The sequence below is a fragment of the Lepidothrix coronata genome, unplaced genomic scaffold (genome assembly GCF_001604755.1).
Source record: "Lepidothrix coronata isolate B3197 unplaced genomic scaffold, Lepidothrix_coronata-1.0 Scaffold12, whole genome shotgun sequence".
Classification (NCBI taxonomy): Eukaryota; Metazoa; Chordata; class Aves; order Passeriformes; family Pipridae; genus Lepidothrix; species Lepidothrix coronata.
The window spans coordinates 9,005,293-9,029,418 of NW_016690192.1; the positions used below are offsets into that span (position 1 = coordinate 9,005,293).

The 24,126-nt window shown below is 37.2% G+C and overlaps 1 protein-coding gene across 1 annotated transcript; it reads right to left on the reverse strand.

The window, feature by feature from the left end:
- Positions 1–894: 894 nt before the first annotated feature.
- On the reverse strand, positions 895–23,965 carry LOC108492839 (15 kDa selenoprotein). The gene is made up of 5 exons (XM_017805596.1): positions 23,860–23,965; positions 21,861–22,028; positions 12,085–12,148; positions 4,283–4,332; positions 895–2,590 (listed from the first exon to the last, which is right to left on the reverse strand). The coding sequence occupies exons 1-5, from the start codon at positions 23,935–23,937 to the stop codon at positions 2,459–2,461; spliced, it is 492 nt and encodes a 163-aa protein (XP_017661085.1). The 5' UTR covers positions 23,938–23,965; the 3' UTR covers positions 895–2,458.
- Between the last annotated feature and the right edge of the window lie 161 nt (positions 23,966–24,126).

The following is a 24,126-nucleotide window of genomic DNA, read 5'->3' on the forward strand; positions in this document are numbered from 1 at the left end:
ATGTTCCTAGTGCATGTCGCTAGAGCCAAGACCCTGAGTATCATCTAAAGGACAGAATGAGAAAGAATAAAGCCAGGACAGTGTGAATTCGATGCTTCAAGAACAGCATGGAGCACAGCCAACAGGTCAGGAAGTGTAGGTAATTAAGCTTTTGCTAGAAGCTACAGATTGAGTAGGATCAGGGCTCAGCATCCCAGGAACAGAATCAGGGAAGACTCTAAACATGTTCCTATATATAGGGAAATACAGGAATGTACCTTGTGCATGCTTTTAAACTAAGAGAATAAGCATCTTTATTACAAGGCCAGATTAGTATGTGGAATAGGAATCAGCAAATCAGGAACCTAGGAGAGAAACTGGGAGAAAAGCTCATTTCCAGTCTCCTTAAAGGAGGAAACATGTGAGAACTAGTACTTGGAAAGGTCAGAAGTTGCAGAAACAGTACTGTGACTGCAGTCATAAAACTCAGTGATGCTGGAGGAGAAATTCTTTGGCCTGTCATCCTCCTCCACTCTGGCATGGTTATCTCCTAGTATACAAGAGTGAGTTTCTTGCTTCTGTAACAGACAAGCAAGAGCAGCAGTGAAAGACCTGGTGTGGGAAGACAGAGTCTGTGTAGGGAAGTACTGGGCTGGCAGTAGGAAAACATGGAAAGAAAAGGGAGACTGAAGGTCAGAAACACTGGCTGTCATGTTAAGGAGAAGGAAGGAATCACAGAGAAGCAGAGAAAAATATTAAGTAAATATCAAATGAAGAAAACAATCTCTCTGTTGCATGATAAAGAGGACCTAAAGCTGAAGAGAAGGATGAGGTTAAAATATTCTGCTAAAACAGCACACTTAATCATCCATACAGAAACTGAAATCCCTTGCTGGCAAACACAGGAATGGGAAGTATGGAATACAGTCAGTATATTAAAAGACCAGTGGATGGCAGCATGTTTTTGCTACCAAAATACTGGTCATCATGCCACATGCTTTGGTTGTAGCTCCTCTGCTGACTAATACTTCATATATCCCAGGAACAAATCCATGTTTGACTCTAATAAGTCAGCACAAGCTGCAAAGATTTGTGCTTTTTATGTACAGATTATGTTTCTCCAAGACAGTGGTGACCACTGTTGTAGCTGTCTCACACTGAGTCATCTGGGAGGCCAGGAGCATGTTTCACAAGGACAGGAGTGAAAGACATAGCATGAGAGCGAGACATCATGTGACCCAGCTGCACGAACCTTCTACGAGTTTAAAAGAATATTTCAGGAATAAAAACTCCGAAGGCTATGCCTAAAGAATCTCCTTTGAATATTGCTCCTGATAGTTTAGTGTTGTCTCAAGTCCCAGGTTTATTGTTCTGCTATGAAGCTGATGAGTTCTTCTCCAAAGCTGGGAATAAGATCTGTAATTATAGAGATATAAATTGCTGGAGATATATTCCCAGATCTTGAGATATAAAATTATATATGAAGACAAAACCTGAGTACCACTTCAAGTCATAGCATAACACCCAGCCAACCAAAAACTGGTGAGAATTAAGTAGTTAAAGGGAAAATTTATTTACTAATTAGGCTTTAGAAAAAAACCCACATTATTCTTGATTACCATATTTATTGATTCTAACTGGGAAAACCTGACAAGTCTTAATGGATATGACTCATTATCATATGTACTGTCTATATTCCCTGTTCACATAAATTTCAAGTGACAAAGAAAAATATACATTTTAGAAGAACAGCTTCTAAATTAATTTGATAAACAGGCTTACAATAAATTTCTGAAAGTTAGAAGGAAAGCTTTTCAAAACTTATAGCTCATGTTTTCTGAAGCAAAACACTTAATGTAAAGCACACCTGACATCTGACTTCCATATACCTCAGAGGTTTTCTATGTAGTCTTCACTAAAGTGTACTTACTAAATGTTTCACAGTATCAGAGCATGAGTTCCTCCATCAGCTTCAAAACCTGTGAACTAGATACTCACTGTAAACAATGCTTCTATAAAAGGACAGTTCAAATACAAAAAAAAAGAAGAGGGCATTAGTAGCCAAGTTTCTTTGGGAGATAGAAAATTGCATTTGGTTCTGACTTCCTTAGAAAAAGCAGCAGACAAAAAGCATGGCAATCATTTCAATTATTTGAAGCTCTTCGATTTTAAGAGCATTTGTAAAAACAGGTCCAATTATAACAAACTGATATTTGCATAATTAACTTTAAAACGAGGCATTTTGTTAGTGACAAATGCATTAAGAGCTGAAATAATAACGTTAAGACAAGCTATTGTTTGTCAACTTGTCAGATATGTGTGCTGAAGCTTCCCTTCTAATTACAAGATGTTTAGTACAGCACAGCAGATATTTTAAAACAAATACAGAAGCTGGAATGTGTTTTCAATTGTAGGACAATTCATCTGAGAAGATTACCATGACAAAATATGAAAAAGAGAGAGGATGGAAAGCAATGATTTATAGACGTTCTAATTTTTCACTTAGAAATTCTTCCACACTATCTGTATTCCACTTGAGGATGCTCAGTTCTTCTGCAATGTTCCCATTGTCATCCAGCAGCTTTAGTACAGGGTCAGAACCACGCACATACTGTGGGGAAAAAAAGAAGAGTCAGTTACCTTGGGCAGGAAATGCATTCTCCATATTAACACCTCCCCTGCTCTCTAGTGATTTAAAGCAGTTCAGACTTCTGAACTTGCATTTAATGTCAAAGAGAGCAAAGTGGAGGAACAAATCAAATGAAGGGGAGTGAGGGTGTGTGTCAGAAACATCTACTTGTTCTCCTTGGTGCACCACACCAGTTAATGCATGTGCAGAGAGGCAATGCCATAAGCCTGGCTTTGAAAGATGGTATTTACTTCAACTGTTTTAAGTTACCAAAGCTGGATTTTTGAATCAAGCAGATGAATGATCTTTCTCATGTGGTCAATAGCCTTTTTACCATTTCAGAAATTTCAGGCCACTTTAACATGTCAAAGTTCTATCAATTTCTAATGTAATCACATTCTTTCCTGCCATGTTGTATCTGTGCCTACTACACTTTGCTGGTAACACAATTCTTTAATGCTGCTGCAAACTCACTAAGTCACAAATATGTAACACAGATAAAGGCTTTTAAGAGTATTAAAAAGCTCTGACCATTTCAGTTTATGGAAAGATTTCCCCAGGAGTATTTCACTTTGCTTGACTGAGCTAACATAGTTGGTTTTACTTAATGAAGCTAGCGGCACCTCTAATCAGTTTTCCAAAAGTCTTGTAAAATAAATACAGATTAATTGGCACAACATTTTTTTTCTAGTACTGCTCTATACCAATCGTAGTCCAGACTGCTTTGATGTTCAATAAATCTACAAAGTTTAAAAAAAAAAAAAAAGAAACAGTCAGACGTGCAGAAGGAGATAAAGCTTTTGAAAGAAACTGGAGGACACGGAGACATGAATGTGTGAGACAGACAGAGGAAATCTGTTTTAGATGGAATCTGCTGCTGAGAAGACAAATCACTTATTGCAGCCATGCATAGCTATGAAGTGATTCCAGATGGTGCCATTTGGGGAATAGAGATGGGAGCACAAGATGCAAGAATCAAGATGTGTATCTGTGAAGTACACTCAAAGTTCACATAGGATTTTAAGAGGAAGGTGAAGTCTTACACTAGATCTGGAAACCAGAGAATTGTTGGGACTTAAGGCAGTGCAGCTTATGCAGCTTTGCATATATGCAAGTCATAAGAAACAGCATTCAGTATATGCATTTCTATAAAGCTGGATGTTTGAAGTCTATAAAATAAAAACAGCACAATAGAACACAGCAAGAAAATTCTGAGAGGGAGGAGAAAAATATAGGAATCACTGAATGTGTGGAAATGGCAGCTCCATAAGAAAATGAGGGGAGAATAGAACAGGAGAAAAGGAAACTATGGCAGAAAGAGCTTGAGTAAATCCAAGATATCCACAAAGTAAGGACAGAATGTAAGCATTCCTTACATTCTTCTCCCATCTCCTATTACGGGTTACAGTATAATTTTTTTCTTGGCTTAAAACCAAACAACAATAAAATAAATCAAAACCCCACCACCACCAAAGAATTGGTACTGGTTACTGAGCAGTAAACAAACTAATATAACTAGCAGAAACTTGTGAAGATTCATACTGGCAGTGCAAATATATGTCCTCTAATAAAGGATTTCCTGATCAGCAAATAGAGAACAATCCACAGGAGGACTATCTCCACCAAACTTAATTCTTCCTAACATCCTGCAAAAAAAGTTAGGCTACTACTCACCTTGATTTGCAGTCCCCTGAAGAGCTTTGGCTTATCACTCCTGACAAAAGCTATGTTTGGAGAAAAGAAAGAAAGAAAATCAAACTCTTCTCCACTTGCATTAAGTAGATTTACATTAACTTAGTATTCAACAAATTATTTCTTTTAGAATGATGCTTTAGAAGATATTTTAATGTTAAAAACCTTAATATCTTCACAAAATTAATAATGCTAAACTTATTACACCAGAGGAACACCTATTTTTGTTGGTAATCTGAACAAGATTCAGATCTGCTTGGATTTTCCTCGAACACTAGTGCAACTGTGTAAGTCAGTTTATCTGCACGTACAACTGACAGCCTTCAGCAGACTGGCCCATATGCTGCTGTGATACGCAAATGTGAGGAGAAGCGTTAGAGTGATCAAAATCTGGCTGCAGATAAGCTTTGTGAGGGAGGCTGAGTATGACACCCATCTCATCAGCACACTCCACACACACTGCAGCAGTGCGGGGGAAAGGGCACAGAGGAAACTGTGGGTAGAGGTGTTATTCTTGCAAACAAGACAGACAATCTTGTCTTGCAGAGATCGCTGAGATTACGCGTTGAAAACCAGCAAGAAAACAAGACCAGAAAACAAGAGGAAAGCTGGTATCTCCTCTTCTCTTGACACTCCTAAAGGCAATCGGCTTTAAGATGGACTCCATGGCCTGTCAGGCAGCTACATGGAGAGAAGTTCCCATCTGAGGTGGGGCTGCTGCTGCACAACTCCTCACTTGACGCGCTAGTCAGCAAACAGTGGGTATTAGAGCAGCACAGCAGCACAGTCTCTGTATCCCTACAGCACCACCCGGGCTTTAACCTTAACTTTGAAAAGACAATATAAATTATTTCAGGATAAATTGTGAGCATAATCCCCTCCTTCCAATACTTTACTTTAATGAATGCCTGAGTTCTAGAAGTAGTTAAAATTTATTTAGAAAATACAGTCCTCATTATTGCCTTTTGCAGTCAGGCTGTGCTAAAGGCTGAGTTTAGTATCTGTATTGACATTAAGTGGATTCAGGACACTCCTGTAGTACGTCAGTAGCATCTCCCCAAGGATGAACCCTGTCAGTATGGATTGACTCTTACAAAGGTGCTGGCTGCATGTTCAAGCTGCTTTTTCAAGGTTAGACCACAATGAATCTCTCACAAATGGCACTGCATCCAACTGGTCCATGGAGATGAGTTCAACCTCAGGACTAATGTTTCATACTGCCTGACAAAGTGCAGTGCTTTCCTCAGTAATTGCAGAGATGTCTCCTGGCATCTTTATACCTATCTTTATATTACTGCAGTTACCTTAACACTTTCTAACATGGTTATACAGAGTGGCACTTATTTTCTTCCCTTTTCCACTGTGCTCCCAGTACAGATCAAAATCATATACTCTGCCTGCTGCACCAACCACTACACAGTATAAACAAGGTAAAAAAATACCAAAGGCCCAAGTTGCTGCCAGGCCCCTGAAGAAAATAAAACTTGTTCTTGTTCTTTCTACAGGATGGCACACTAATGCCATATTGTAACCTGTACTGTATAACAATTTCAAATAGCACTAAATAACCAGTACTTTCTCACATACTGTCTGATTTAAACTCAAAGACATATTTGCAACTACAGTGTTCCCCATGTCCTTGTGACCTGTCATCTTGGCTGTCATCAACAGGAACATGCATAAAAACTGGCAAAGATACTTCTTATGTTTTTTTAAGTCCAGAGAACACTGAATTATTTCTGGAGGAATTTTTCCACATTTTTCTTCAATTTAAATCTAAAGCTGAAGTCAGTCTCTAGGGCTTTATATGAATAGGAAGTGGTAAGAAGCACTCAGCATAGTGAATAACTTTAATTGCAAAACTTAAAAATGGTAAGACAGCACAGTAAAATGGATAAAGTTTCCAAAGCAACTCTGAACTCAAGAACTCAGTTGCATTAAAGAATAGCCTTTGGGAGTTACCTCAGGTTACAGCACTTTAAGCTTGTAACAGGTGTGAGAATTTGTTACTTTAACGACAGATGAAAGCTCATTTGGACACGAGCGGCTGTTCTCTGGCTGCAGTGTTGGACTGAACAAGCTCACATAAAATGGAAACAGAATTAGGTGGAAGAAGAAAGTATTCTATAGGCAACATTACATTCTGTCACGTTAAAAGTAGCTATTACACACTTGTATCAATGTCAAATGTCTAAATCTTCTGAAAGCTGAAGCGCTACAGAACCTTTTTCCTGAAATTTGAGACAGCTGGAATGAAATTAGTTTCTGTTATGGCATATTTATTTCTAATGCTGATCATAGTGACTTTCTGCATCAGTCACTTGAATTTGCAATGCAACAATGAAAAACACTCACTGTACAAATAATTTGTATATTCTGAATTTTAGAAGCTAAAATGGGAAACTAAAATACTGATATGCATTAAAAATACAGATTATCCCATCAAATACTTTTTTCCCCTTTCAACCAAATCAGTCCTTGAGTTGAATTAACAGCCTTTGAAATGAATTGGTGAGGTCAGGAAGTCAGATACAGCTAGAGTGCACACTGTGTGTTTGGGACACACAAGTGCTTGCTCATCATGGGATGTGGTATATATGGTCCACCTTCAGCCTTGCCCCAACAGTTTCTCCTCTATGCCCTGACATCAACGTTGTTGCTTCCTATGTCTAAAGGGTACTTGCACATCATCTTTACACCATCATTTAGTACTTTGATGTCTAACACTGAAATCCTAGTTATTTCCCCATTTTCTTCTCTCTGGAGCAGCTTTAGAAATTACACATCACAGAGAAACAAGCATTTCTCTAATCCATCCACGGGTGAGCAGGGGAGGCCTTTTCCAATTTGACTCCTGTAAGATGAACTCTGAGCTTGGTGCCATGACACAGTGTTCTGGTGAATTAAACACCAGACTACAAGAGCTGTTCTACTGACAGCTTTGCAAAATCACTTTACCTTATGCTCTTTTAAAACATGTGCAATACCAAAGCACATGCCTTCTGTTGGAAGGCACTCCTGAGGTGTTCCTACAGAGCAGACTGTATTGCCACACAATCAACTACAACTAAAAGGTCAGAGAAGGATCAGGTCTCTATGATCATTTTAAAGCCTGCCCCACACCAAACTGTTTTGCAGACAGAGGTAATACTGAACAGTGCTTCTAAAGACCTAAAAGCAGCCTCTATCTATGAACATAGTAGAATGGAGAACTCACTGCTATTGTTATAACGTCCCTTTGTTTTGACATATAACACCTCTTTGTTTTAAAAAAGTCTGTGAAGAACTAGTTCTGTTGGGACTAAAGCCTGGAGTCCTAAGTGGAGATTATTAAGGACATTAAGCATCACCGTGGCCCAAACAGCAAGTCTATGTATATGCACACACACACCTGCACTATCCTCTTAGGTACAGCAGGAGTCTGACCCAACATGGGCATGACACCACATCTCCCCAGGCACAACGAAGAGTTGTTCTGAGTTAATTTCAATACAGAAAGCAAATGTAATATTACTTCAGATAAGCTATTGAAACAAAGGGTAGTCTGCTTATCTGGTGCTGAATTATTAGCCACAAGCTGTTTGAAAGTAAAAAATTTTACTGGAAACACAAGTTTGTGCATAGTGTCACAGAATTGTACATAGAAAAGGCACAAAGAACTTGACCATTTTGTACCTGAAATGAACTTGAATTAAAAAAGGGGTTTATTGAGACATTGCCAATTATCAAGTATTAAATCTATGAAAAAGAAATGCAACCAAAACAAAAGGAAGAGCAATAGAGGCATATTTTATGAAGACAGGAAATCCCAACATTTAACAATGTCACCAATAGCTAAGCATTGCTAAGACAACTAGTAATATTTGCTCAAAAATGTGAATATGTAAATCACTGGCAACACAGGCAGACCAAAAGCATTACTGTCTTTCCTCAGACTCTTTAAAAATTTGTTTTGGGGACAAATACATGCTCTGCAGTTTTGAAGATGGCATGAGCCTGCTTCTAAAGATACCATGAGAGCCTTGCAAAAAGACTGAACTACAGTACACATCAAGCGCTCATTTGCATTTTAATGACTATAGCTCTTTACCTTCCAGGGACCTCAGTCTGAGATAAAAATTTAAAGTTAAGAATTCATATGGCACATCAATAACTACTATTTGCAGTCTGTTAATCAAGTTACAATGCAGCTGTTCATGGTTTTATACAAAACACCACATGCTTTCAGAAACCAATCCAAGACAGAGCTCCAATCAAGCCTGAAGAACAAACTTCACAAAACCCCAAAGACAGGGTACTTTGTATAAGCAGTTGGGCAAGAGACTTTTCTGAATCTGAAGAGAAGTATTGTTTTAATTTGTGTATCATCTGTTTACAAAAGATTATGATAAAGTGATGCATGTCTCCCATTATAAAATCCACATTTCTTAGAAAGTGTTCTACTAATGCTTTTATCAATGCAAGATTTAAGGTTAATATAATTTTCTGACTTTCTTTTATCAATATTTATGAACTACAGATTAAAATAACTAGGAAATGAGTGATCTTACCTCATACAATACAGTCCCAAAAGAAATTACATTTTAGTAGCTAAAAGAATTCCCCTCACACTTGCAGAACTTTGGCAATATAATAGTGCTTACTGACTCTGAAGTCAGAAGGTCTAATGTAGCTGGCTACTGTATGAGTTCAAGGATTAAGGACTCTGTTTCCATAACGGATTTGCTGGGAGCACATCCATTTCTTAACTTAGAGTCACACAGGGAGAGGTGAGAATTATTTTATTGGTAAAACAAGAATTCAGAGAAATACAAATGAAATGTTCAATGAAAAAAACCAGCCCAATTCAGTTTTTGTCAAACAAACTAGAAAGAATGTAAGAGTCTACACACTGATCTCCTACCTCATTGTGAACAGAACACAGTTGCCACTGAAAACTCAACTTAAAATAAATACGCTAGATTAATCACTGACCCTGATAATTTACTATTCTGTTCCAGAGTCTTAGCTTTATGGGTGTCGGCCAAAAACTGTCACATTTTGTGTTACTTGGTATAATAAGGTATTGCTTCATCTGTGAAACTTGTCACTTAGGTTTTCAATGTTTCAAAAGCACTTTGATGGAGTGCTTTTAAACAATAAATATTTAAGAACAGTTTTACAGAGAACAACTTCAAAATATATGTAATATAGGAATTAGAGTACAGCATTTATAACAGAGCAATTTATTTTGAAGGTAGATTTATCAGGAAAAATAAGTTCAGTACTGAACTTAAAATAGATGTACAGAAATGTGGTTTATTACCAGACTTATCACAAGAAGCTATATTTGAAAACCCTAACAGACATCCTTGGCCATATTCACAAAAGCATTTAGTAGTTTGCTGTGACATTACAAAGAATAACATCCAGTTTAAGACTGAGATAATCTTGCTGAAGACTAGACTTTTTCATCCTCTAGCTGAGGACCAGATTTTTTTCATCACTTCTCACTTCTTTGCTCTCCCAGTATCTACAAATATATTCCATATGTAATGATTCTCACATTTCAGGCACACAGGTGTATTCAGCAACTGTTTATAGCTAAAAATTATATAACTAGAAATTCTGAAAAGAAGCCTTGATACAGAAGAACCACAGAATATTGCATTTAGTAACCATGAGCAACCTACAGTTTTTCCCAACTGTGTAACTTTTACAAACCTTTATTAATTCAGCTGATTTTAATCCCTAATTATTTTAAAATGTGAATCTCATAATTAAAAAAAAAACCCAAACAAAACCAAAACCAAAATAACACTGTTCACTCTTTGGTCAGATAAAACATAATCCAGAAGTAGTCTGAGACACATCAAGTCTGTGGGACTATGCCAAGTGACAAAACAATTTACACAGGTACTTAAAGGTACTTAACTTCACAGTTACAGGAGTAACATACACTAATCCATGTATTCTAACACATACACAGCCCTGCAATTAACAGCATCATTTTGTGTATATTCTGGAAAAAAACCCAAACACACCCAAACAAAACTTTAAAAAAATCCTCACAGAAGCTATGGAAAAGAAATCAGTTATTTGCGATGAGACCTCTTCAATGACAGGCTACACAGTTCAATGAAGCCTACCAAGACAATGCTTCAAAAGCAGCAGCGTGACTTTCAGGCAACCTAACTTCTGCAGCAAACATCCAAGTGAAAAGTTGAAATAAGAAACACTTCTTGAATGTTAATGTCCTAAGATGGAGACATTAGATACTGTTTCTGAGAGAAGTTAAAATCAAAGAGAAAATCTAAGTAAAAGTGTTCTGAGACTAATAGTAGTGTGAAGACAAATACTAGCTGGAAGAATATATTCTACCGCTTCTTAAAATTTTTAAGTATGCTCTTAAAATATATCCCACCTTCTGACCTGTTCTAATACCCTAGAGCAGTAAATTTGGTCAAGAAAAACTCAGATTGAGAAACTGCAGAAATCGGTGATGAAAAGGCAAAAGAGAAATTTAAGTGCGCTACTCAGTCCTTTTTTAATTCTTATTGTACCAAAGAAAAAGGGGTAGTCAAACTAGATATCTACTTAAGAAACACTGAAATTTATTCAGCTGTGGTAAAGCCACTTACTTTTAAAAAGTAAGCTATATGATTAATGGACTGTAAATATTTGAGCAAGTTCAGATAACCAAGGATTGAAAGGAAAAGAAAAAAGAAAACCTATTCAAAATTTTCAAGTTTTTCCTTTTGCACCGTTCCAAGTCTTTGGAACACATTTCATAGTGTGAGGGAAGTTCCCTTTTAAGGACCTACACATGAAGATAATGGAGGACATATTGCAGGCTGGGGTCAGGCTAACAGATTGAGCTTTTTCTTCAAACCTATAGCTCAAAGGAGCACTTCACTGTTACAAATTCACAACCATAAAGCAGCTGAGTGAATGGGCAACAGTTGAGAATGTTTTTATGTTTGCTAAATTTGAAGGGTCATGGAGATAATAGGGACTCCTGTGCTTACAAAGTTAATGTCCTCACCCCCCTGAAGAAGGACAAGTCATTTAAACAATTCTTATTTTGACATTTTAAACAGTGGAAAAGAGAAAATAACTTTGCTCTGGTCTTGCAGTCATTCAACTGAACTATGTGTGGGTACATGTGACAGACTGCTGCATAACTTACATAAAATTGTAACCTGTTTTAAACCCCTTTCTTTGGTTTTTTTTTTTTTTTTACTTGTTTGTCAGCCAACCTTTAAACAGGCAGGTATTAATACTGCCCATGGCAGATGGAAACATGCTGTTTGTGCAATTTTTAATTCTAAAACTAGATTAGTCTTTACGTCCAACTATGTCCAAAGTACAGTATTAGGGTCTTCATCGCAGGAAAAACCCCCCAAATAACCAAACTACTGCTATCACCTAAGCTCTTCCCCAATTTATAAGAAAAGTCCAGTTTGAAATTTCTCACAGATTCTTTTCCTGCTGCTTCCTCCCACCACGCACTGATGGTACTGATTTTCCTTTTACACTACTGTATTCCATTCCCTTCAGTTGACTGTCATTATCCATTGATAAAACAATTATATGGCAGGATCTGTGAAAATAAAGTAGTTCCACAAGTGCACAATATAAATTCATCTATCAATTATTGGAGACCAGTTCCATGAGTCTCAGGTCAATGTAACTTTACTGATACACTAAATTTATGACTACTTGCGATAGTACTTAAAAGCACATTTTGTCATTCAGCTGTGACAGTATTTCATATTTGAAAGAACAGCAGTGGCTTTACTTACCTTGGACTTGAGGGAACCTTCCCAATTTTCATCCACATACCTCTAGGACAGCTCCTGCATAAAGCTGTAATAGTAAACAGAAGCTGTTAATGACAAAAATAATCTAAATTATTAGTTTATATATGGTGTGTTACCTGTTGAACTATTTCTCTTTGAGGAGACAATATGCTATTGCCTTGATGCCCATTACAAATAAGATACTAAACAGAATCACAATTCCAGACCTGTCTCTGATTTATGCAACAACTGACTGTTCACTCAAGATCCATGATAATTTTCATTCATTATACTAAAAATGTAAAACCTGAAAAAAAAAGATAATTTGAGATACACAGTTGCTGTAAGCAAAGCTTCATTTAAAAAAAAATTGCAATCAGACATGTTACAATGGGAATTATGGGCTAGGAACTGGAAAACTGTTTCTTCTTTCCCTAAGATATTAACAAAGTCTCAGAAATACATCTTCATTTCAGAATAGGAATACTCTGAATTCAGGTCCAACTCAATATTTGCCTAAATACTGTGAATTAGAACATAAGAAATACTCTAATCACTTGGAGGGAAATTACAACTTCTCCCTTGGTGTGAACTAATGAATGATCATTACTTAAATGGGAAACTGAACAGGAAATGTTACACTGCATTATCTGTTCAGAACAGCAGCTCAGAAATTTGTTCAACTACAGATACATTTTCAACTAGACATGCGATTTAAGATAAAATCCTAAGATTTGACCGTTAAAACCCCGAAGTACTATGAAATAATACTCAAGAGATCAAAAATACCAGATTTTTTAAAAGCTTTTTCACCACTCAAATAAAGGTTTTAATTAAAAAAGGCAGTGATAAACAGCTCAGATATTAGCTTGCATAATTAAAGTTCCTCTGGAATTAAAACACGAAGCAATTGCAAACATGGAGGAAATACAGAACAGTGATAAGCTTCACTTACCTTGTCTCTATTTGTTATTCTTTAAAAAACATTCAATAACAATTCTATCAGCCATCCAAGATTTAGATATTAGTTTGCACACTCACTAATCCAACGAACATTTATACTGGTTCTCTCATACTGACCGTTATCTGCACTCTTCTATCAAGAAGTCAGTATAAGGAAGTGGACAAAGGAATAAATAGCCTTCTATCTAGTTAATTAACTATTTTATGCAAGTGTATAAGTAAGCATACTCAAATTTAGGACAATGGTCAAATGAGCATTTTTGAATTCTCATTACTCCACATAATTCTTATAGTTATTTTCTTCCTTTCAAACAAGGATTTTTATGGAACAAAATCACTGTAAGAATCCAAAATATGTAAGACATTTTGTAATTACTCACTACTCCCAGTTTGTAACTCCTGGCCAATATCTGATAGAAGTTTAACAAAGAAAACAGCTCAATTATTGATGCCCAAATTTTGAGCTTGTAACTCTGCCATAATTGAAACCCAACTGTGCTGGTACAAGAAAAGTTTAGATTCATGCTGGGACAAACAGCTGCTCTCTCGATGGCTAGACCAGAATAAAAGAAGATTCAATTGGCTTCACTTATAACTCTAAACAAAGGTGTCTTTTGCAAGAAGCACAGGTTTATTTGCATCACTTAGCCCACTACAAAAAGCACACTTGTTAATAATATCTACTGCTGCTACCATCTCATTGCATCCAGAGCAGATGTTCTCCAAAATTCCTTGTGAAGGCAGTCACTGTGTTCAAGCATTACTAAGAATGACATGTATCACTCAGTATGGAGGCATATAAACATCTAGAGTCAGTCCATTACACAATGCTTAACTCATCAGTTAGTTCATTTTAAAGTAATGCTTCACTTGTTTAAGTGAAGTTTAGTACTACAAAGAATGAAATAAAGACCCTCTAAACTATTACTAGTGTCCATGCTAACATCCAAAGCAAATGCTGTTATGATTTCCAGGCCGATTCATGCCTGTATCTATAAAAAGAACTTAGGGTTTTTTTGCAACATTCTAATAGCATGCTTTCTGTCTTTCTATTGTGACAATATCTGAACTCTTCCCTCACCTTTTCCAAAGCATCAACTTGAGTTCAATTTCATTCAAAAGCTTTAGTAAAGCACCTGAACCTCTTGTTACAGTTCGTACTGATGTAATCAAGATGGCTCTGCACAACTGAGAAGAGGAAAACCACACTATGGGTCATATTTGCTTTAATGAAGAAGAAAAGTGGCAATTACAGTAGAATACCACCATTTACATAGGAATTGTGCTAAATAAAAATAGGCATTGTAAAAATAATTGTTCCAGTAAGTAAAACCAAGGAACTTTAACTTGGGTGAAAGGAAACATTTCACGTGCTCTTAGGAAGGGAATTGAAGCAATTTCTGCAAGACAATTCCAATGGCGTCTCATTTATGCACAGATATGGTGTTGTTATCGCAGTTTCTCATGGTGAACACTGCAGAAGAAAAACTGCATTCCTGCTATGTAACCATTACTGTTTACAGGAACTCAGATCAAACTGAACTGCAAAACGTAGTACTTAACACAGAATGCTCCTTGATCACAATAAAATTATGCTAGATCAAAGGTGACAAAAAAGTTGCATAAAATACAAAAAGTTATACCTAATTTTACTTCTATGACACCAATGTCTTGCAGACTGCTTTCTTCTAACTAATGACTAAGCCTGACCCTGCCTAACACAGATTACAGTGTCACTCAAACTGGATTTGTGCAGTTGTTTGCAATCAGCTGAAAAAACCATAGTATCAGCATGTCTTAAGAAATCAAATGGAAGGGGGCGTTAAGATAAAGCCACACGATGGTCAATAGCTGCCTCATGGTATCTGGATTCTCCCTGATATCTGTGTATTGTTCTCTCCTAATATCAAACTGTTTAAAAAGTACAGCCAAGCTCTGAGAATAAGCAGTAAAGCACAATTTATGACTACAGCTAAAACTCTGGAATTTTTGCTTGCCTCAGGTACAAAACAATCTTCCACTAAATATTGACCAACAACTAGTCTCTTTCCAATGCAAACAATTTTTTTATGAAATTCACTGTAATTTTGATTTCATATTATATTATAAGCAGATCTGATGAAGAGACCACCTTATATCCTATCAACTCAAATTATTGTTTTATTTCAAAAAATGTCAGGAAAATATTGATATTATTATTATTATTAATGGCCTATGTTGCTTGGTATGTAAAAACCGGTACCGTTGGAAAATAGGGTGAATGATCTCTTTTTTTGAAAAGTGTGCAAATTTTTACTGTGTTCCATCCATCCACCCAGAAAGCAAACCAACATGTTGATCAATATTTGTTCTTCTGAGAAATTAAGTTATAACAAAAAGAGATTTTGTTGCAAGCTTCCTCTGCATTTTCCTAAACTCCTCTAACTACCAGTTCATTTGTGACTTTTAGCAGAAAACTAAATTACTTAAACAAAATATACACTGAGATATAAACTATAAAATATTTTTTCTTCTATGGGAGACAATGCATGGTATTTATACAGACAGTTCAAAGTTTTCAAAAATCACTCTAGTCTTTCTTTTTCCTGGAGGCAGAACATGAGTAAGAATCTGTGAGTTAACAGAGAACAGTCAAGAAAGCCTCACTGCCAGGAACATTATGAATTACTGCTCTGTGATACAGAAAGCCAGTAAAGTTATTACTACACACACATCATTCCAAACTGATGTCATCAGTAAATTTAGCAACAAAGCAAATTCTCCCATTGACAACTCATTATCCTGTGAAGGGTGATGCCTAACTCCAAATAAGAGTTTGGAAACAGAGTCTAACAGTCAAAAACCACTTAAGTGAATCAGTGCTATTCCTGTGATCAGTGGTATGTATTACAGGCAAGTTCCTCTGAACTAAGCTCTCATTTATTTGCAGAGAAGGAAATTCCAACTGAATATGAGGGTGAAAAAAAAGTCACAATGAGGATGTTTAAGCACTGAAACAATTTACTAAGAAAGGTTGTAGAATCTGCACTCTTGGAGATCCTCAGAACTTTGAGCAGCAGACTCAACTTTTCTATTCTGTACGTACAAAACATAGTGGTGCATTAGTGTTACATTCTCCAGAATACAGGAAACATGTCATCCACTTAAGTGTTTTATTTTTGCGTTTAACAATATCCTCCTTGCAGGACTATTTAAATGGTTTTGCTGTTTAAATCCAATAACCACTGAAAAATTCCAAAACAACTTCTATTTCTGGCAGACTATCTTTGTTAACTTTGCTGTAGGAAATGGTTTGGTGTAAGGTCATGTGAGCAAGAGATATGGCACAAGGGTGAGAGAGAAAATGCAGAAGCTGAGCAACCATCAGCTTTAGACCTCTGGAACTTGGTGGTGTGAATACCCAATTTCAGTGGAGGTGGAATAGAAAAGAATGGCTGAAAAAGGGCTCCTGTGTACAGGCTCTCACTTGGACCTAATGTGCAGAATTAGGCAAGCAAAAAAGTAGAAATAGAAAGTTAATAGTTCAAGTTTCAATTTTGGAATATACCATCTGATTCTATCTAAGCATCTACTTACCTCTAGAAGTATAATCCCTGAACATCTCTTTTATTCTCCAGAATATATGCTTTTATTAAAAAAGAAAGGGCCTTAGAGTTGAAAAGAGAACAGATCTCATGAGCTATTCATTTGACCTCACACATTTCATTAATTTTGAAACCTTTAATTTTTGAAGTTTTTTTAACAAATTTAGAGTCAAATGCCAGTACTTTATCTAGATGAAGGTCAGCCTTAATTAGCTAAACCTAATCCATTCACCAGCGTAGATGCACATCAACAATTTAAACTCATATTTAGCAAATTCAAATTTATAGTTTCCCCAACATTTTCTTTTTCACTGATAAGACTCAATAGAGGTCTCCCACAGGTAAGGCTTGCCCTATTACAGACAGATAATGTATTTTATCTCAGTTTATCTGACAGAGATGAACCTTTGGTGCATCTGAGCCAAAGAAAAGGTGGTAAATTTCTGTCTTGGGCACTGACCAGCTATCTACACCTTCCTTATCTAGGACTACTGTTTGTCAACATTAATTTTCACTGCTGATAACATCATGTACAGAAGGAAGGGAAAGACTGTACATGGTAAAGTTCTTGAGAAGGACATCCACTGCAGCACATTTTTAGTACAAGGAATGGTTGTGCATAATATTCTGAAGCAGCAGTACTCTCCTAAGAGACTGTCTCAATTAGAGGGAACGCAGTCAGTTCAATTCCCCTGATTTCCCTATCAATACTTCCCATCAAATTATTCCTGTATGGGACACTTCTTAGTTAAAAGCAAACTTTGAAGGGAGATGATATGACATATTAGATGTAATTACAGAGTTCTGATTATCTACTCGAGTGTTAAATAAAATAGGCTGTCATTGAATTACACTATTTTTAAAGTCACACTTGATAAAAAACAACCAACGTGAACCATTTTTACGTACCATGTTATAAATAAGGAGTACAGTTATGTAAAAGCACAATTTGTTTTTTTACAAAGCAGTCAAAAGACTTTACCAAACACATCAAAAGACAGAAAAAGATGTGGGTTTTGTGAAACAGCTAGAAGTAAACTAAAATTCTAATCTGTTTCCACAAGCACTGATATGACTTACAGTTACATTACCCCACTGAGATGTCAATGCATTCTAAGGAGTTCTCTGTTTTTAACCATTGGGTTGAAAACTAGGAGATGAGATTGCTTCACTGGAACTATTCATATTAAGAGCCTCTGGCAGAACAAGCAGGCAGCCAACAGTAATTTGAGTGTAGCACTTTAATTAGTGAAATGAAAAGAAAAAAAAAACTCTGAAAAATGAATGTAAATTGGGTTACACAGGAGTAGCCTGAAGCATTAAAAGCACTTTAAGTTATTCTACTTCCAGTAATTACTGTGAGTTTTGTAAACTATTCTGAGTTTTAAAAAGTAAGTCTCAACAAGAATGTCACCTTATTTCTGCTTGTAATTTATAACAGCACACTTAAGAAGCCTGTACATGTAAAAGGGTAGAATTTCAAGAAAGCTTTCTGTTTGATTTTTTTTTCATAGAAGTAGCACATAGTCATAATGACAATGGTCATGTTTATTACTAATATTACAGCAAATATTTATTTCATTTCATAGAGGGATCCAACACTAACTCTATGCAAAGAAAGGGTTTTAAATTATGGCCAAAATACATCATAAGGAGAATGTAAGTAATATTCATCATAATGAAAAAGGGGTTCAGAGTTCAGACTGCACTTTCAACAGATCAGAAGTTCTGTGTTTTTGCAGCACTGAAACAGACCAAATCATTCATGCCTTAAAACGACTTCCCACAATTTCAAGTACCAAGGACTTTCAAGGAAAAGAATGGCTTGATGCAGTGAAAACATGATACGATCTTCCTGCAGAAATGTCCAAGTACCTGATTAAGTACAGCACTCGTTACAATGTGACACTGGGGAACAGGCGTGCAAATATGCCTATGCCACACCTTCTGATCAATGTAACTGCAGTGCAGACACCTCTACCCAGATGGTAAGCAGAAATCAACACCAAAAATCTAGGAAATGTTCCACTGTTGTGATTTGACTTTTCCCTCAATTTTCCAGAGTGTTATAGTACGCACTTGCAGGATTTTCTCCCCAGGTGGTTCTCCCTTTTCAGCATTTTTCAAGATGTTGAGAAAACACAGTATTTAAAGTCTCTAAATATCACAATTTTCTCGTCCACTCTGTTTGTCTACTGCTAGTGGGGTTGTGTCTATAGCCTTGCATTAACTTCCTCCCCTCTCAGAGCGCAATAATCCATTTCAAGTTTCTGAAATATTTTAGTTACTTATATCGTTACATCTATTACAAATTTGGTGAGAAATAATCCTAAACTTGTCATTACCTTAGCAATGCAGAGGCTAGATATTTCAATAAATGATTAAACCATGCTTTGACAGTTTAGCATATTTTGATAACCCTGAATACATGCAAGAAACTTGCTAAATCTCAGGATTTTTAGACTTTTTCCTTAAACTTGTGGAATAGAGCAGTCTCCATCTCCATGGAACTTCAAAATTATGCATATAGACTTCTGTATCACTGTTTGCCTTGTTTCACAGCAGAACCATAAACTATTTCGAAATAGCATACGATAGACACACGTGAAGTTACCCATGACAACTTGCCATCTGAACCATCCATTTTCATTACTCAACTTTTACTTACACCTGATGTTGTGTTTTCTAAGTCACCAAACACCATAACACTACAACATGACAAGTACTTGACAGTAGAAATTTAAAATGCTGAAGTTCAACACATCTCCGTGAGCAAAAATATATTCCAAAGCTCCATTTAGACACACTGATAACTTGTGCGGGTTGTAGCAATCCTGCGCAGTGCAACTGGGAAATTTAATGTATTGCACATTTTATCACAGAGTTGATTTTTTAAATCAATTTGGATTTTGACACGCATATATTGTTGAGATAAATCTAAGATTACAATACACAATTAATGGAATATGCTTATAGCTATGTCTGAAATGATCACACAGACTAAGTGAAGCTGCAGATGGAGTGCAGCTATTTTCAGCTACTGCAAAATATGGACAATCTCTCCTGCTACTACAATTTCATGCACAGTTAGCTTCACCTCCATTTCATCCTTCTACATTTTACACACCAGCAGTATTCTGCATCTGACAGACTGAGGCTTAAAACTTGCAGCTGTCTAAAGCAATACTGTTTAAGCTAGCTTCTGAATTAGTGTGAAACTGCATACAAAATCTCTAGAGGAAGAGAAAATAACCAAAACATGTTTTTCATTTTACCCACAGTCCAATTCTGAAGTAATTAAAATATTTCACTGGACAGGTGTCAGCCGAAGTTTGGAGCAAGACAAATTCTGGGTAACAAGAGTACCTCACAGCTATTTTCCACAATCTCAGTTCACAAACCACTGGACCAATAACAAAACCAGGATTAATAAACATCTTTCAAGGCTATGAAACAGTTCAAATCTGTAAACATCTCATTTGAGGTTGCACTGATACCATGCAGCACAAAGTATTTTTAGCCCTGAGAATATTTCACAGATCATTTGTGAAAAGTAGCAATTACATAAAAATTCTCAGATAGATGTGCTATCCCCTTAAACTTTACATTCTCATTTAGAACTCAGGCACAAGTCACGCCATAAATTAACTCCTGCTTTCCCTGTTTCTGATATTTGCCACACATTTGCAAAGAGAATTAAATTCAAATCCTGAGGCTGGCCCTGGAACTCTTTAGTTTGCAAATCCGGTTGTAGCACAGACTATGAACATGCTGTCCCACGCCATGGGAGCAAATACCTGCTCATATAACGAACAAGCTCCGTCATGTACGGGAATCATGGCTCAGAAAAAAAGACTCCTGTAGTTTGAGGATGTTCAAGCACATAGTCACAGCATTAGCAAAACCCAGAGCATCACTGCTCTGGAACTCAGCAACGTACAAGGCTGCAAATCAGCAACTCAAACATCTTACATCAAGATGCAGGTTTTTAGAGTAAGATTAAAAGTTCTACAAGTAAGAGGGTATGAAAAAAACCCTTTTAAGACTTTTGACATCCATTTACTCTTTACTATCAAAATTTCATTAGAAAGAAGATTTCTATGGTAACCTGAAAAAAAAAGAGGGAATGGGAAAAACTATAGCTAAAGGCAGCATTCAGTTTTTCTATTCTGCATGCCTATCATGAAAATTAAGAAGCTACTATAAATTACATTGTTAATTTTTATGTAATAGTAAAATCTTAAGGCAACTTAAGGCAATTACAGGCAACTGTTACAAACAGCACTATGTTAAAACACAAGTCAATCCAAACTGTGATGATTCTCAATACAATATGTTAAGATAATATTAACAGTCATTTCTCCCAACACTAATTTTCCACTGGCTAGACTTCAAGAGAAGTTACTGACTACAAGCTTAAAAAAAAAATTAAAACCACAAAACAATCACCAAATCTGAAAAACGCATTTCTAAGAAGCGGTAACAGTATAAAAAAATTTCCACTTTCTTAAACGGCATTCATAAGAATATTAAAAATGATGCTATAATCTTAAATTACCACATATTAGAAAATATGTATTCTTTTCAAGAACTCTAAAAATTCTTCCTTGATGACATACCTTAAGGAACACAGATATTTATTTACTACAGATAAAGGAAAGCTTTTGCCTTAATTTAACTGACTAAAGCACAGCATGGGCTCTGAGCAAGATCACTCCCAAAATATCTAGCTGTTCTCACTGCTGCAGAATGGAGCTGAGCAGTCCTGCTTCTGTCAGGTTTGTGCCACTTCAGGAGCTGACCTGGCAGCTGCACCAGCCTTTTGTTCCTCAGGACTGAGCTAAGCTGTCCTGGCCATGATATTATGGGTCAACGCCCAAGCAAGGGCCGTGATCAGTAACACCAGTCTCCTTATCCTCTTCTTTTGCCCTTTTCAAATTCCATACATCTTCCCCTTCAGAAAAGCTGGACATAGTTCCTAAATATGGTCCCTTCACACCAGAGAAGAGCTGCCAAAGAACCAAAGATTCTCCTGTTCATACAGGGATATTATTTTAGAGCACTATGGCAGGTCTGCAAATCTGGATCCTATATATGTACATTGGGCTATGAATAAAATGTTGCATTTTCCTCTTGAAAGTATAATGCAGACTCTCATATATTTTTAAAATGCAAAGTTTCATAAACATAACATGTTGAATTATTCCACAAAGGATTTGGTCCAAAACTCACCTTTCTAGTTTCCAACTGAGCTTCTTCTTGGCAGCACTCCCTGCAGAATGGATCCAACTGATTCAGATTGAACTGCCCAAGAAGATTGCAAGAACTGCACAGCAAGTTACTGGAGAAGCCCAGCTCTCTGCAAGCTTCTGATGACAGCTGTGCTCCATATACACTTACCTGAAAGTCAAGACAATGATATTTTTAGCATTAATTTTTTTTTAAAGAAGACTTTAAATGCTTTAATGATGAGAAAGAACAACTAAGTCTCTTGTGACTGTTTTACAGTAAAGCCTAACAGTCAGCCCATAGGTTTAAAACACCACCTTATTTTGAAATCTTGAACTAAGAGTCAATTCCAGACAGTCATAATACGTACATTTTGAGGTATCAGACCTGCCAAAATTAATTTATATACACTTCTGATAACTCTACTGTTTTCCTATTCACGAGTTAAGAGAAAACCCCAGACATAATGAATCAGCTGAAATGCACATGGCTACAGCTTTCCAAAGCCTGCTCTTTCAAACCAATTGCAGTAAATTTCATATCACTGAAAACACTCTTCTAAAGTAAGTATGGGAAAAACACAACCAGAGAGTGACTGCGCAGACCAAACTGCTCAACAAGGAAAACAAGTAGGATTTTAACTTCATGTTTGCATTAATGTTAAAGGGAAATTACATATGAAAATTGGAAGTGTAGGTAAAAACCTGCAATTCTGATTTTTTAGTAATACATTAAAATAGGCAATTCAATTCCATGGCTTCTATGTAAAACACCAGTTCTGCTTTTTATGGGCAGCAAAAATAATGTCACCAACTGTCACAGCACTTAAAATGACATTTGGAGGTTTTTTTTGTAGAATTATTAAGGTTGGGAAAGACCTCTAAGGTCATCATTGAGTCCAACCATTAATCCAGCACCACCGTGTCCACCACTAAACCATACCCCAAGTGCCACATCCACACACCTTTTGAACACTTTCAGGGATGGCGATTCCATCACTTCCCTGGACAGCCCATTCCAATGCCGGACCATCCTTTCAGTGAAGACATCATTCCTAATATCTAAACTAAACCTAATCTGGTGCAACTTGACGATAAACCCTGCCAAAGATACATTTTAATTATTGTTTACTTATTAAATTTATGATGGTAGTACCTAAAGCAGTTTTCTTGCACCTTGCTGTTTGCCATTCACCCCTTTCATGCTTTACTGTCATTTTTTCCTCACTTTTGGATCTGTTCACCTTGGAGCAAAAATGGTGTTCCTGGCATTGTCACTTTGCTTCCACCAGCCACACCCCTCACTTCTTTCCCCAGCAGACCCCCAAAGCACCTGCAAACATAAGGCCAATACTCTGTGCTTTGGGGAGGTGCAGTGGGAACCAAGCAAAAACCAAACTGGGTATGAAAATAAGTAAAGACTCCCTTACAAGTGAATCCCTCAGGGAAGAAGTTTAGGTTACACAAGTTCAAAATAGCTTGAGAACAAAACTATAGGGAGGGGAAGGAAAGAATAATAAATAGAAGGGAGAAGTTCTCTCTCCTCCTTATTTTCCCTCAATTTTTAGGACCTTAACTATTATATTATCCTGAAATAGTAAGTGTAAATAAAAAGAATCCTCACACTTCAGAAGCTGAATTCTCAACAGAACAAGATAACAATACTTAGCCAGTGATGTACCTCATTTCAGCAGCATTTTCTCCTTCAAAGCTTTGATTATAAAAACACGTTGCACTATTGCTTTGCTTTCACACCAGATAATCTAATACGTTAAAGCAAAAGCAGCACTGATACAAACTGTGAAGCAGAAACCAGCCTCCAACAAGGAGAGCAGAAGAAGCGGTGGCAGAGGCAGGAAAGCAACGGGATGGGCAGAGAACGGCCGCCGCCCGCCCCGGGACACGTCTCACTCCGCCCCCCAGCCCACCCTCGCACCCGCCCTCTTTCAGGAATCGCAGTCGCTCTCGGTGTCGCGCGCGCACATGCTGGCCCCAGCTCTCACCGCCTGCAGCCCCAGGAGCCAGAAGGGCCAGAAGGGCCAGCAGGGCCAGCGCCGCGCCCACGGCTCGGCCGCCGCCATCGCTGTGCTGGAGCGGCCTTCGCAGCGCCGCCGGGCCGCGCGAGAACCCCGCCCAGCGCGGCTGACCGGGACACTGCCTGATGCGGGAGAGCACAGACTCGCTCCCAACCCCCGGCACCGCCGGCAGGAACAGCTAACGCAGAACATCACCTGGAATTCTACGGGAAATATATGTTCACAGCAGGGCTT